The sequence below is a fragment of the Myxine glutinosa genome, chromosome 1 (assembly GCF_964187855.1).
Source record: "Myxine glutinosa chromosome 1, kmMyxGlut1.1, whole genome shotgun sequence".
Taxonomy (NCBI): domain Eukaryota; kingdom Metazoa; phylum Chordata; class Myxini; order Myxiniformes; family Myxinidae; genus Myxine; species Myxine glutinosa.
Genome location: NC_136261.1, coordinates 441,161,589 through 441,177,451, shown reverse-complemented (window position 1 = coordinate 441,177,451; position 15,863 = coordinate 441,161,589). Strand labels below are relative to the sequence as shown.

Genomic DNA, 15,863 nt, shown 5'->3' with positions numbered 1-15,863 from the left:
CAATAAGGGCAAGAGAAGACGAGGAGGGGAGAATAAGATGGCGACAATTTGAACAAGAACAACGAATTGTTCGGAGAACAGCTGTAGCAAGTAGGAGACCAACATTATTCCTAAATGCTTTCAACTATGATCCCAACATTGACTATGAATCAAACCCTGATTATTACATTGAGAGATCAGAAATATGTGAGTATTGCAATGCAAACTAGAGCTTCCAGGGAAGCAGAACTCAACTGAACTAGTTGAGTTAATTTTGTCAATTTCTATATATATATTTCACTTCCGTAAATGTTGTGTTCACTTCTTTCTCAGTTTCAGCATCCTAAATTCTTGTGCTTTTCTTAAGAGCTGAAAAAAATCTGCCGGCATATGGCTGCCATTTTGTGACAGATCGGGTAGACATGCGATAGCAACCTACCTTGTGTGGTAAGAGTCTCACACACCAAGTTTGATCAAAATCCATAAATATTTGTGGAGGTTAAAGTCTTAAAGTCGTTTCAGAGCTGAAAACAATATCGCGGCCCATGGCGACCATTTTGTGACGGATCGGATTGGAATGCAATAGCAACCGACGTTGTGTGGCAAAGGGCCTATCTCATTGGCGGAGACGTCGCTGCGACTGCCGCGACTGATCAGTCGCGGCAACTCGGGCAACTCGGGCGACTCGGGAGACCAAAAAATGGCTTGCGCTCTCACCAAGGCGACGTCAGGGCAACGTCTACGCCAGGGTGATGATATTCATCACTACTCCTTTCGCTACATTTTTTACATATTTTTGCATGTATTTATTTTAATGCAATTAAATATAAATTCAATGCAATTTAAATATACACTCACATGTAGGTAGGGGCTTCTTGATCTCCTCGAAGATGTTCTGCATATCAACAAGGAAGGTTTCAACCGCTGCTTTCTTGTATTGGTTATCTTTGCATCTTGCATACGATTTATCATAAAATTCCGGATGATCCTCCCAGAAGTCAGCCATTGCCTCTTGATGCCCCTCTTTCCAATCATATTGTTTTCTAGTCGGATCACCGCTGGAACCATGTTCCTCATCTTCTCTAGCATCAACTGCTGCCTCAGCATCCACAAACTGCGCTGAAGCTGCTACAACTGCTTCATCATCCTTCTTCTTGCCCTTCCGGCCCCCACTGCCCTTGGGTGGCATGGTGGAAGGACAGTACTACTCTGGAGTTGGAGCTGTCCCCTGGCAAGACAAGATGGTGGGGCCTCTTCAAAGGCAGTACAAGGAGCAGCAGCAGTAGCAGGAACAAGTACCAAATGATGAAGACCTTGACCGGATCCTGTACCTGATTTGGACCAGGAGTGAAGGCGTCTCGATGATGCCAGCACGCGCTCAGTCACGTGGTCTCTAAAGTGGGTCAAGCAGCGTCAAGCAGCGTCGCGGAGACGTCGCCGCATCGTCGCCGCAACGTCTCCTCAGTCTCCTTGGTCTCCAGCAGGTCACGGAGACGTCGCGGAGACGTCACGGAGATGTCTCCCCAGTCGCGGACAAAATTAGTCTCCGCGACGTCGCCGAAAAATCGAACATGTTTGAATTTCCCGCGACTTCCCGGAGACCCGGCTAGTCTCCAGGAGACGTCGTGGAAACGTCTCCGCAACCAGCGGAGACTCGAGTCGCCACAGGTCGCCACCTAGTCTCCAGGCCAATGAGATAGGCCCTTAAAGGTTAAACATTAAACAAACAACTGCCAAGTTTGATCAAAATCTGTTAATATTTGTGGACGCCAGAGTGTTAACGTCATTTTCATGACCAAAAACAAAATGGTCACCTAAGTCCACCGTTTTTCAACGGATCGGGCTGAAATGTAATACCAACCTGGACCTTGGGGTAAGGATGCTGCATATTAAGATTGATCAGAATCGGTTCATATTTGTGGACGCTGGAGTGTTAACGTCAAAAAGTTAACGGACAACAGACGATGACGACGACGCCAGACGAAGGACACCGTAGGGTTCAGTATTTGATGAACTCAACTGGACGGTAGTCCAGTTAAGTTTAAAAATGGAAAAGAGAGCCACCTTCCATGTGTTGCTCAAATGGTAAAGTTAAATTACCAATTTTGAGGGAGCCGCTGGAACCACTAAATGCTCTTCCAATGGGAAGAACTCCAGATTCTAAAATGTTCTTGAAAAACATGAGAAAGTACAACAGCTGTTTTCATATGACATCTTTTGGAAAAAATCAAATCAGAGAGGATGGTTATACAGTCACGTGAAAAAGTAAGTACACCCCATGTAAAGTTTTGACTTTTTCAACATATTTCAACATACAGCTATTTAATCTTCATTTCAACAATATTGATAGATAAAGGTGATATAATATAACAAATATCATGAAACATTTACATTTTGTAGTCCATTGTATTATTTAAATAAACATGAATGCAAATTTCACATGTGGAAAAAGTAAGTACACCCCTACATTTATCACTACTTGAAATACCGAAAATTAGAATCAGGTGCACCAGCTCAGGTGCAAATGATTAGAACATCGTTAGAGAGGATCTTGGAGGAACCTGTCTTATTTAAACCTCAGTCATTCAGTTTGGTTTGCTCTTTGTTGTTGAAGTGTGCGGCGTCACCATGCCTTGATCAAAAGAGCTCTCTGAGGCCTTCAGAAAGAAGGTTATAGGTGCCTACGAGTCTGGGAATGGATTTAAAAAGACATCCAAACAATTCGAAATCAATCATTCGACTGTCCGGAAGATCATCTACAAGTGGAGAAGATTCCAAACAACAGCCCACTTGTTCAGGCCAGGCCGCCCTAGCAAGTTCAGCCCGAGAGCAGACTGCAAGATGCTCAAATAAGTCTCTAAGAACCCCAGAATGTCATCACGGGACCTACACGTAGCTCTTGCCACTGTTGTCAAAGTGCACGCATCTACCATTAGAAAGAGGCTGCACACATTTGATCTACATGGGAGGTGTGCCAGGAGGAAAGCTTTGCTGTCCAGAAAGAACATCAGGGCAAGACTAAAGTTTGCCAATGAACGCCTGGGCAAAGACCAGCTCTTCTGGAACAATGTGCTCTGGACAGATGAGTCAAAGGTAGAGCTATTTGGCCACAGTACCAGAAGACATGTTTGGCGAAAACCAAAGACAGCATTTGACCACAAGAACCTCATACCAACTGCAAAGCATGGTGGTGGAAATATTATGGCTTGAGGCAGTTTTGCTGCATCAGGGCCTGGGCAGCTCACAATAATATAATCCACTATGAATTCTTCATTGTACCAGAGGGTGCTTGAGGATAATGTGAGGCCATCTGTCGGAAAGTTGAAGCTCAAACGAAGGTGGACCTTGCAACATGACAATGACCCTAAACATACCAGTAAATCCACCAAGGAATGGCTGAAAAGAAAGAAATGGAGGGTTCGGGAATGGCCAAGTCAAAGCCCGGATCTAAATCCCATCAAGATGTTGTGGGGGGATTTGAAACGAGCTGTGCATGCAAGAAACTCCTCAAACATCGCACAGCTGAAAGAATTCTGCATGGAGGAGTGGGAAAAAAATTCTCCCAGTCGATGTCAGAGACTGGGAGACAGTTATAAGAAACGCCTACTTGAGGTTGTTTCTGCCAAAGGGGGCAATACCACCTATTAGAGCCAAGGGTGTGCTTACTTTTTCCACATGCGAAATTTGCATTTATGTTTATTTAAATCATACAAAGGCCAACAAAATGTAAATGTTTCATGATATTTGTTATATTCTATCACCTTTATCTGTCAATATTGTTGAAATGAAGATCAAATAGCTGTATGTTGAAATAAGTTGAAACAGTCAAAACTTTACATGGGGTGTACTTACTTTATCACGTGACTGCATGCCCACTTTTAGAATTCAAGGCCAGATTCATCATAAAATCGGTTCTCTTTAACCATTACGAGATGAACCTATTAAATTTCTTCAAATTTATTTCATGGGTAATGAAGAAGAAGAGGCCAAACAAAGAACACATTTACAAATTCCTAATCTTGATTCAAACATTGTTCCTGCTCTTCAAGATATGCTTCACTAATATAATCCTTTTGTATCCAGTATAAAGTCTGCAATGGAAAAGATGACTTCAGATCACTAAAATAATTATCACTGCTGATAAAACCCCAGCTGGAGAACATGAAAGGAGAAACAATGCTCCCATTACAGATGAAGTAGCGATATTATTGGTTGGTCAGGAGCATCGCACAAGAGATATTGTCATCGAGCAAAGAGACAGCCGACTGAAAAGAATCAACGAAACACATAGAGCCTTTGACTCACTTCAATATCCTTTGCTGCTTCGGAATGGGGAAGATGGCTACCACTTTCAGTATTTCCAGGTAAATCCACAAACTGGAACTCAACCTTCATGGAAGGTTTGGCTATGAATTTTTATTCATATAGATTAATGGAAAGAGAACATGAATTCAACACAATACGAAGATCCACATCTGTTTTTTTTTACTAATTTGCAGTTGATATTTGGGCTAAAATTGAATCGGAAAGATTATTATTTGTTCGGACCCATCAAGCTCAGTTACGAGCAACTGATTACCAAAATCTAAGTGAAGCATTTAGAAATGACAAAGATCCAACAACAAAAGGGAAATTAGTAATTCTTCCCTCTAACTTTATTGGTGGACCAAGGTACATGAATGAAAAAATACAAGATGCAATGTGTTACGTGAGGAATGATGGAAAGCCTGATTTATTCATTACATACACTTGCAATTCTCAGTGGCCAGAGATTAAAAGAGCACTCAGGGTAAATCCAAACCCAGATGAGCGTCATGATGTAGTAGCAAGAGTTTAGACCAAAAATCATTGCTTTTTATAGATTTGCTCAAGAAAAAACACGTCTTTGGAAAAGTAAAATGCCACATGATAACACTTGAATGGCAAAAGAGAGGATTGCCACATGCCCATATATTGATTTGATGATGGGAGAAGATAATGCCCAATGAAATAGATGCTGTAATTTGTGCAGAGTTGCCCAGTAAAGATGAAGATCCATTACTCCACAAAATTATGACCAAAATGGTTCATGGACCATGTGGACATATTAATAGAAAGTCACCTTGCATGAGACCTGGAAATGCACCAAGAACTACCCTAAAGATTTTCGATTGGAAACCCAATCGGATAGAGATGGATATCCTTTGTACCGGAGGAGAAAGGTTGCTGATGGTGGCATTGAGGTGCTAATGGCTAAACATGTTGTAGACAATCGGTGGATTATACCATACAATCCATATCTCTCCAGAATGTGCAATGCCCACATCAATGGAGAATTTTACAATTCTGTTAAATCGATTAAGCATGTCTGTAAATATGTAAATGAAGGTCAAGATATGGCTGTATTTTCATTAGGCAGAGATGGCCAAGACCACTATGATGAGACCTATGCATATCATAATGCTCGAAATGTAAGCACCAATGAAGCACTCTGGAGAATCTTTGGCTTTCCCATCCATGAGCATCATCCAACCATTCAGAAAGTTCAAGTTCATCTAGAAAATGGTCAGAGGATTTATTATAACTCAAGCACTGCAGCACAAAAAGCCCAAGAGGCCCACATTATAACTCTTACAGCTTTATTCCTGCTTTGGAGAGAAGATAATTTTGCTCAGACACTCATTTACAATGAGATTCCAAAATATTTCACCTGGGCTGCTGGTGGCAGAAAGTGGAAAAGGAGAGTTCAAGGCAATCCTGTAGAAGGTTATCCAGGGATAAATTCTAAATATGCCGTTGGAAGGGTGCACACAACACATCCAAACATGGGTGAAGTCTGGAAAATCTTTGCACCAAGATGAAAAAAAAAGTCTTCTATGAAAAAAAATGAAAAATGAATGAAAATGAAAAAAAATGAAAATGAAAAAATAAAATGAATGAAAAATGAATGAAAAAGAAAAATGAAATGAAAAAATGAAAAAAAAATGAAAAAAAAAAAGAAAAATGAAAAAATGAAAAAAAAAAGAAAAAAAAAATGAAAAAAAAAGTCTTCTATGCGAGTCTGCTACTTCAAACTGTTCATGGTCCAAAGTATTTGAGGATTTGAAGACATACAGGGATAGGATTTGTGATACCTTCAAGGAGGCCTGTTTATTACATTGCTTACTGGAAGATGACCTACACCGGAAACAAACTCTTGAAGAAGCTGTGATTAGTCGCTCTCCGAGACGACTGCGACATTTATTTGCCATTCTCAGAACACAGTGTGCCCTAACTGAACCCCAACAACTACAGAATTTTCATAAAGAGAGCCTGTCTGAGGATATCTTACACAGAATTCAAAGAGAATCTCATGATTTAGAAATGACTTATGGTAATGAAATTTTCAATGAAGCCCTCATGATGATTGAAGACGAAGTTATGGATTTCAGAGGACATGATCTGAATCATTATGGACTTCAAATACCTAATATAACAACATGTGAATTAACGAGAGAACTGTTAAAGGAGATACATGATGAGAAATAAGAACTTGAAAGCTTTTGCATAGCCAAGCATCCATGAAAAGGAAAATCATGGAGGTTATTGATGGTAATGAAGGATGACTGCTTTTCATAGATGCACCTGATGGTACAGGTAAAACTTTCATTTTAACGTTAATCCGAGCAAAGGTAAGATCACAGGCGCATATTGCACTGGCAGTTGCATTTTTTTTTTTTTGTATACAGAGTCGAGGCTCGTGAAAGAGCTAACATTTATTTATCAAACAAACAAATCAGACAAACAAGCAAACAAACTATACAAAAAGGGGAGCGGTCGACAAGATGGGGAGAGAAGGGGAGGAAGCACACAAACACAACATTTGAGAGCAGAGACATCGGGAGATGTGTGGGAGGGAGAGGGCCTGGGGGGAGGCAGGATAGGTACAAAACGTAAGGCCACCCAGGACTTTCAGGAAATAAGTCAGAAGTCACCTAAAAAAGTGGATTTGGGGTGAAATTAGCGGGGGTAGAAAAGATCAAGGTTTTGGATTGGGGAAGATAAGAGATGGTGGTGAACAGCCATTTTAAAGACCTGGAGGGAGGAGTGGGATTGAAGAGAGTGAGGGAGTTTGTTCGAGAGGTGGGAGAAAAGAGGAATTAAGGAGTGAAGGTGAGCAGAGAGTCTTGATTTTGGCAGTTTAACCATAAGAGGGTTGCAGGCTGATCTTGTGCGACCTGTAGGAATATTTGGTGGACAGAGCCCAGAGAGAGCTGGGGGAGCAAGGCCGGAGAGGAGTCGGTAGAAGACGGAAAGGCCACCAACCTGCCTGCGGTGAGTAAGTGAAAGGCCCTCGGAGATAGCGTCATCGCGGGAGATTCCAATGATTCTGAACGTTTTGGTTTCAACAGCAAGAAGACAAGCTAGGTGTAAGGCAGGAGCACCAGCCCAGAGTGGAGAGCAGTACTCCATTGAGCTGTGGATGAAAGCCTTGTATGTGGTGAGGAGCTCAGGTGTGCCAAGGAAGGACTTCACACGATGGTGGATGCCCAGTCGGCGACTGGCTTTGGAGGCCAGCTTGGAAATGTGGTTTTCCCAGGAAAGATCATGGTAGATAGTGAGACCCAAAAGCTTGAGTGACAGAACTTCTTGGAGAGGATTATTTAGAAAGTAGATGGGAGGGTTTTCCAGTCGGTCTTTTCTGAGAGACATCGTAAGAGTGCAAGATTTGTCAGGATTGAAAGACATGTTCCACTTGTTTGCCCAGTCTGATTTTGTGCAGGTCTGCAGAGAGTGAGGAGGCTGCAGACTGCCGATCTGAGGGATGAGGAATGGAGTGGCAGAGAGTGGAGTCATCAGCAAAGAGATAGAGAGGATTTTCAAGAGAGTCAGAGAGATCGTTGATGAAGACCAGAAAAAACACAGGGCCCAGAACACTGCTTTGGGAACTCCAGCCTGAACAGGAAGAGGAGATGAGAGAAAACCATTCAGGGCCACACGTTGACTACGACTACAGAGGAAGTCCGCCAGCCATGCGTGGAGATTTCCATGGATACCAAAGGAGGAGAGTTTGGTGAGCAGAGCGGGGTGCCAGACCGTATCGAAGGCACGTGATATGTTGAGGGAGACAGCTCTAATTTCCTGTTTGGCATTGAGGACCTCCATCCATTGTTGAGACAGCAGAAGCAGCATGTCCAGAGTAGAGTGACCTGGTCTGAAACCAAATTGATGATCAGAGATCAAGCCATTGGAGAAGAGGAAAGATTTCATATCCGAAGCAATGATGGATTCCATGACTTTGCTGATAATTGGGAGAAGGCTGATTGGTCTGTAGTTGCTAGGATCTGTTTCCTAGCTAGGATCTTCAGGATCTTCAGGAATTGTTGCTAGGATCTTCAGGAATTGCATCTACTCTCTTTCCTGGTGGTAGGACAGCTCATTCCACATTCAAACTATCACTCAACACTCAAAATGAGGAGACACCAACGTGCAATATTGACAAAGGCTCTGCAAAGGGCAATGTCTTGAGAGATCCAATGTTATCTTCCGGGACGAGTGCACTATGTCACACACAAAAAAAGTCTTGAGGCATGAGATAATACACTCCAATACTTAAAGAAAAGTAGTTATGCTATGGGAGGAACTCCACTGATTCTTTCTGGGGATTTCTGACAAATTCGCCCCGTTGTACCAAGAGGAATTGAAGCAGATGAAAATCAAGGAAGTGTGAAGGCATCTCCTCCTTGGGGTAAAGTTATGTCATTTACATTGACAGTGAATATGAGAGTTCATCTTTCAGAGGATGAGGAAGTTGGCAATTTTGCCAAATTACTCCTTGATATTGGAGATGGCAATATTCCACGAGCTCACAATTCCAACCAAATTACAATCCCAAATGGATGTGGAATTATTGTAAAAGATGAAGAAGAACTTAACAGTAATGTCTTCCCAACTATTAAGCAATATCACAAGACATTGATTGGTTTTGTGGAAGGGTAATCTTCGGTCCTAAGAATTCTGATGTAGAAAAGATCAAAAGACAATTGATAAAATAAATTCCAGGAAAAGAAGCGTCACGTAAATAGACACTGTACCAAATGATGATGATGCTTCACAATATCCTGTATCAAGTTTCAAAGAGTTTCTCAAGTCTGATACCACCAGGAGGGCCACACCATATTTTATTCTTGAAAGTTGGGATTCCAATCATTCAATTGAAAAATCTCGATGCACCAAGATTATGAATGCAACAAGATTGGTATAAAGAAGATGCTGCTACATGCCTTGGAGGCCACAATAACAACAGGGAAATATAAGGGTGAAGAAGTATTCATACCAAGAATTCCAATGATCCCATCAGATTATCCATTTCTGTTTAAGAGATTGCAACTTCAAATAAAAGTTTGTTTTTCAATCTATAAGTAAAGCACAAGGACAGACCCTTACAGTTGCAGGCCTCCATCTGAAGTTATCCTGCTTTTCACATGGTCAGGTGTATGTTACATGTTCTAGAGTAAGATCGCCAAGAGATTTCTCTATTTTTCCGCAAGAAGGTTGAATAACTACCAACGTAGTCTACAAAGAAACAATCTCAACACCAACAAAAAAAATGCTTGAGCTTATGTAAAATTATTGTAGCTACCAGTAACGTATATGAAATAAAGTTATTCTTAGATAATTTACATGGCAGATATTGTGATGTTGATAACATGAGTTTTACTTCACTTATGGTGTGGAATAAAGTCACTTGAAAACAATGTACATGTCAGATATTGTTTTAATTAAGCTTGTGGTGTGCAGATAGATATATGTCATCTCGATTTAATTCTAATCTCTCATCCGCGAGACACAGGACTGGTAACTCAGATGTGAAAAAGAACTCTTCATTTAACCCTTTAACATAATTGCTAAAGGAGTCACGTGACCTCTCAATTGCGCTGATCATTCAAAAACCAAAAATAGTACAAACACAACCAATACATCGATTTAAAAGCAATTTTGGTGCTCATCTAACAACAACTCTCAAGGGTAAAAAAAAAAGGTTGTTTGTAGAAAAAAAGGTGACCACTTAGCTAACTTTACAAAACATTCACCTTCAAATATACACACAAAATACATCATCATGTACGAGGGTAGATCCTCATACACAATGCCCGCCACAAACCCACATGCCACCATCTACAAGCCACCACGTGCCAACGGGTAAACCTCCAACATCTACCTCACTCACAATAAGGTGAGTTTTTCAGTTTGTTTGTGACCTTACTGCTTTGAGCTCCCAAGGTTAATCACAACGAAACCTTCCACAATGAGACTTTTTACAACAATGCACCTGAATAGGGGTTTTAAACAGTCATGAGGACGTCATTTGGCCCATTATTTCCGTGGTGCACTCCCGAGTTAATCTATTTACGAACCCTAGGTAATTTATTGACTTCACATTCACTCTTTTAAACCCTTTCCACCCCTTAGACCTCCTGCACCCCTCAAGCAGTACTTCAGAGGTACAACAAGCACGGATTGGAAATCTTCACTGATGGAATGGAATGAGGTTGTCGAGGTTACCAGCTCCACCCATTGTGACATATGCTCATTGAATATTTACATTGAATTCTTGTTTTTACCAATGCACACTCCAAAGTTAATTTCTCACTTCAGGTCAGACATCTACGAACCCCCTTCATTGACAGGTATCTTCCCTAGAATTCCCAACAACACAGACAGTGCATTTGTGCTTTTGGGACCTCTCTTTATTGCAAAACCCTTCACAAATTTAAGCTTCATGAAAAACATAGGCAGGAGACTTCTTCTGATTAACAATTTTACAACAAGGGTGTTCTCCCCACATCACACATGTCAATCAAACACGGACTACAGCAAAGATAGAGCAACAATTGATGTCCAAACTGCCATGGAAAGATGCCATCTGGGCATAACCAAAAAGGGACAAGAAAAACAACCAAATCAGACAGAAATCAAAATTCCGAAACACTCGTCACAATCAAAAACCTCAAATGCAACTTGGCTGGATACATGGCAAGTGCAGAAAGAGGAATTACAACCTGGCAACCAAAGAAAAACCCTGAAAGAAGCACAATGAGATCCAAGATCAGATTGAGAGATTAAGTTCTGTTACCATTTGGGGTTATGGCATCAATTTATCAATAATTCTCTATTATGGGAATATGGAGAACCAGATTAATAAATTTAACATTTTTTGAAGCTGTCATTTTTAAAACCTCTTTACCTCATTTTCCATATCCTGGTATTTCAGATTTCAGCTCTCCTGTATGGATCTTCACATGTGATCTCAAACTGCCTTTTTGAGAGAAACCTTTATCACATATCGAGCATTTGTGTGGGCACTCTCCTGTATGGATCCTCATATGTAATTTAAAATGACCTTTTTGAGAGAAACCTTTATCACATATCGAGCATTTGTAAGGTCGCTCTCCTGTATGGATCCTCATATGTAATTTCAAACTGCCTTTTTGAGAGAAACCTTTATCACATATCGAGCATTTGTGGGGTCGCTCTCCTGTATGGATCCTCATATGTAATTTAAAACTGCCTTTTTGAGAGAAACCTTTATCACATATCGAGCATTTGTGCGGTCGCTCTCCTGTATGGATCCTCATATGTAATTTCAAACTGCCTTTTTGAGAGAAACCTTTATCACATATCGAGCATTTGTGGGGTCGCTCTCCTGTATGGATCCTCATGTGTAATTTCAAACTGCCTTTTTGAGAGAAACCTTTATCACATATCGAGCATTTGTGGGGATTCTCTCTTGTATGGATCATCATATGTGATTGTAAACTGTATTTTCGAGAGAAACTTTTATCGCATATCGAGCATTTGTGCGGTCGCTCTCCTGTATGGAACCTCATATGTAATTTCAAATTACCTTTTCGAGAGAAACCTTTATCACAGGCAGAGCACTTGTGGGGGCGTTTTCCAGTGTGGATCCTCATGTGCATTTTGATGTTACTCGTTGAAGTAAAATCCATTCTGCACACATGACACTTGTAACTTTTTGCCTTTCCAGAGCCTTTTTGTGTTTGTTTAATTTAAAGTTAATCTTGGTGTTGCGAGGACCAGACATGCACTTGCATTTTATACGAAATGAGTCTTGATCTCGTGATTGCTTCTTCAGAAAAGGCTTCTTCTTCACTGTCAAGCTGCGACTGGACCTTTTTGGTCCCATATTCCTTCTGGATTGTTCTACAGAAAACAAGAACACATTTCCTTTTTTTTGGTCAAAAACAAAATATTTAAATCTTTTCCAAAAATTATATATGTTAATTATAAAATTGTATATTGTTAATTGTATATGTTAATTATAAAATATATATGTTAATGTTTTACATTTTCACTCACCAGTTGCAAAACGCAAAGCACTTCCGTTTGTCATGTGAATATCATCTGAACCTTCCTTTGCAGAAGAACATTTTGAATCTTCTGTTACAGATGAATCGTTGTTGTGTTGTCTGCCTTCCATATTTACACAATAGGCATCACCTGTGTACAAATCAGTGTCAGTCTTTTGCAGAGAAATGAGATTGAGGACTTCTGGACAGCTCATAGAACATGTTACGTCATTGAATGTCCACTTCAATTTGAATATAATAATGAAATTAAAGATTGTTAAGAAGAAAAATTCCGGATATTAAGCGGCATTGAAGCAGTCTTATACATCACCCTTGTTCACCCCCCTATTTAACATGTCCAAGTATCACTAAATTGGAGCATAGCGGAAGTAACAAGAAGACGATTTGTGTTCGACAGTGTTCAAGTATTTAATTCAATCTAAATAAAATGAAGATTGTAAAATTCATTTAAAAAATATTCTGGAATTTACTTGCGTTGCACAGTTTCTTTTGCATCACTCTAACACATTACATTGGTTATTTGTGCCTGTGCTTTGTATCCTTTATGATGTCATTATGAACAGTACTTTTCCGGTTTGCAATGATTTTCAATTTTGTTTGAATGCCAAGTAGGCAGACAAAGTGAAAATATTGTTGCAGACATAAGGTTTGGCGTGCTTCACGAGTGGGACTTCTCAGACTCTCTGCGACCTCTGGACCTGAATAGCCGCCGTACTGTGGATAGCGTCACAGCCACATGGGATGTTAAGCAATGACTGACATGGATTGAGACCGCCAAACCTGGCAACACAATTAATCTTGGCAGGTGATCCTTTCATGGCATGAACAGGCAGGCAGCTTCTCCTCGGGTGCCCAGCACGTTCAAACAGCAGCGATTTTATCTGGCGTCCCAGCTTTTCAGCCACTTCCACACTCAATATTCTATCCCTTGTAAGCCTCCCTCTGTGGGAAAGTTTGGCGGCACATCCTTAGCCTGCCTGTTAATTTAATTTTTGGCATTGACATTCGGCAGATTTCCTACGTGTTCTCCACATCCACTGTCATGCTACAGAAACTCTACAGACATCACACGCATACACGCAGCCACGTGTCTTTCACCACACCCACTCTCGCACCCGTCGTACATCCCCAAACCATGCACGCTTACAAGCTGCCTCGGAAACAAGCGCACACAACTTACACACACTGGCCATCTCACAATCTCGCGCACACCATTTCTTCACACGATCCACACCACAGTCAATCTCACTCCATTCACACACTTGGGTCATGCTGTGTCACTCAATAAATACTAAACAATGGTACTGATCATTATGAACAAGAGCATTTATTTGAGGCGCGGATACACCAGCATATAAAAACGAAGAGCACGTGGTGCTTGTAACTCCAACATTACTTTGAAAAAGGTAGTGTTGGATAAAGAGAGTGTGGGTGCAGACGCCCTGGAACGTCTTTCTCAGGTGTCCACAAGCTGTATTGACACCAGGGAGAAGGAACCTGAATTAATTAATTCTGAAACATTATCAGGCAGCACCGAAAACCTGGGAGAAAAAGTAGATGGTGAGACTAAAGATGATGGTGAGCTCATTAGTGAGCCGCCACCTTCACTACCTGCTGAGACCGAGCGGATTGGGAATGTCTCAGCCCCAAGCCCCTCTTTACCACTGCAAGATCTAAATCATGACACTGGTTCGTCAACTGAGCCAGTGAACATCTCCCTGCAGGAGGGTGAAGCCGAGATTTCAGCTCTTGCTGAATGTCCCGGGTACCAGAGTGAGGATGACTCTACCATAGAACATTCCAGCAAATCTTCGGACTTGGCTGGAATCAAAATGGGGACTGTGCAGACTGATATATGTGACCCGGGCGGAGCTGTTTCTGATTTGTCAGATTCAGAGGATGAAGTTGAGATGACTGAGTTGTCTCAATCTTCATCAGATCAGTTACCCATAGCCCCTCAACTTGTTATTTCTTTTCTGAATGACACCTACCGACACCGAAATGTGATTGTAAAAGATCATTTTCCTGATTTAATTTCATTCATCCAGGCTGCAAAGGACATAATTAGGAGGCCGGATGAATTTCATTTAACAAGGTCGCTGTTTCATCGGCTTAGAAAGGCTATTACAAAAGCAGGGAGCGAGATTTCCCAACAACCGCTCACGCCTTTTGATAATCCATGAAAAAAATCACCTTTGGAACCTTAAATATGAATGGCGGAGGTGCAAGCCAAAACCGCCAGGTTCAGGTGAAAAGTTTATTTGAGCGCAAGAAAATTGATGTACTCTTACTCCAGGAAACCCATATAATTCAAAATGGGGAGTACGACTGGTGTCGCCTCTTTAAAGGACAATGTTTTTTTAGTAACATGTCTTCTTCTTCTGCTGGTGTAGCCTTTTTACTCAGACCAGGCCTAGTACCTGAGTCATGCCTCTTCCAGGAGGTGATTAAAGGCCGGTTTATTTCATTGGAACTGGTCATTAAGAATTTTCGGTTTACACTATTCAACGTTTATGCACCAAGTGAGAGTGTGGAACGAAGAGCTTTCTTTTCATCTTTAATTCGACACATGCAGTCGATAGATCTCAATAATTGTATTTGCATGGGGGGTGACTTTAATTGCACATTTAAACCCAGTATAGACCGAAATACAGCAGAACCTCATCCCGAAGGTAGTACTGATTTGTTAAATTATTTTTCGGCAGTGGGTGTGCTAGATGCACGGAGACTGCATTACCCCAACAAAGCTGAGTATACTTGGGGACGATGTGCCAATGGGAGAATGACCTTCACTAGACTTGACCGTTGGTACATAAACTCACAGTTCAGGAATGCGGTTATCTCTCCAAATCATTTTCCATCTTTGTTTTCTGATCATCATTTAGTTACCATGGGCCTCTTTTTCCCTCAACCCTTACGCAAAAGTGCATACTGGAAATTCAATACCAGTCTTCTCGAAGATGCTTTGTTTAAAGACGCCTTCCGTGCTTTTTGGGTCATCCAACTTTCAAAAAAGCCCTCTTTCTCTTCCTTAGCATTATGGTGGGATAACACAAAAGCTCAGATTAGAGTGTTTTGTCAGCAGTTTGTTTCAAATGAAACTGAAGTAAAAAATATAACAATGGCTTGTTTAGAAGCTGATATTATACGGTTAGAGTGTAAACTGGCTAAAGATAATATCAGAAGAGACCACAGGTTATTGGTTGAAAAGAAGGCTCAACTGAGAGAGCTGATTCAGGAGAAAGCAGCAGGCCTGTTAATCAGATTAAGAATAAACAATTTAAAGGTATCAGACACCCCGAGTAAATCTTTCTTCCAAATGGATTTTGTAAATAAGTCACCCAAAACCCTTTTCTCTGAACAAGACTTTAGGGGAAACATGGTTGCCAACCCTGGAGATGTAAGGTTGTGCATTAGAGAGTTTTTTTCAAAAGTTTATGCAAAACAAAATGTTTGTGAGCAAACCATGGAATTTTTAACTTCTCACCTTTCATCGCTAACTGAGCCTCAGTGCCTGGGCCTGGATTCAACAAT

The 15,863-nt window shown here is 41.0% G+C and overlaps 2 protein-coding genes and 1 long non-coding RNA gene across 4 annotated transcripts in view; 1 reads left to right on the top strand and 2 right to left on the bottom strand.

Moving 5' to 3' along the window:
• LOC144889694 (uncharacterized) overlaps positions 1–15,863 on the bottom strand; it is a 798,143-nt gene that overhangs the window by 183,397 nt on the left and 598,883 nt on the right. The window lies entirely within an intron of this gene.
• The window catches only part of LOC137418362 (E3 ubiquitin-protein ligase Midline-1-like), a 466,393-nt gene that overhangs the window by 296,679 nt on the left and 153,851 nt on the right, over positions 1–15,863 (top strand). The window lies entirely within an intron of this gene.
• The window catches only part of LOC137419619 (uncharacterized), a 34,445-nt gene continuing 29,251 nt past the window's right edge, over positions 10,670–15,863 (bottom strand). Inside the window, exons 3-4 of one of the 2 annotated variants that reach the window (XM_078771078.1) lie at positions 12,319–12,459; positions 10,670–12,162 (exon numbers count right to left, since the gene is read on the bottom strand). In XM_078771078.1, the coding sequence (XP_078627204.1) occupies positions 11,187–11,948 (762 nt within the window). In that variant the 5' untranslated portion in view covers positions 11,949–12,162; positions 12,319–12,459 and the 3' untranslated portion in view covers positions 10,670–11,186. The remainder of the gene's footprint in view (positions 12,163–12,318; positions 12,460–15,863) is intronic. The other variant, XM_078771079.1, reaches the window with a different exon arrangement.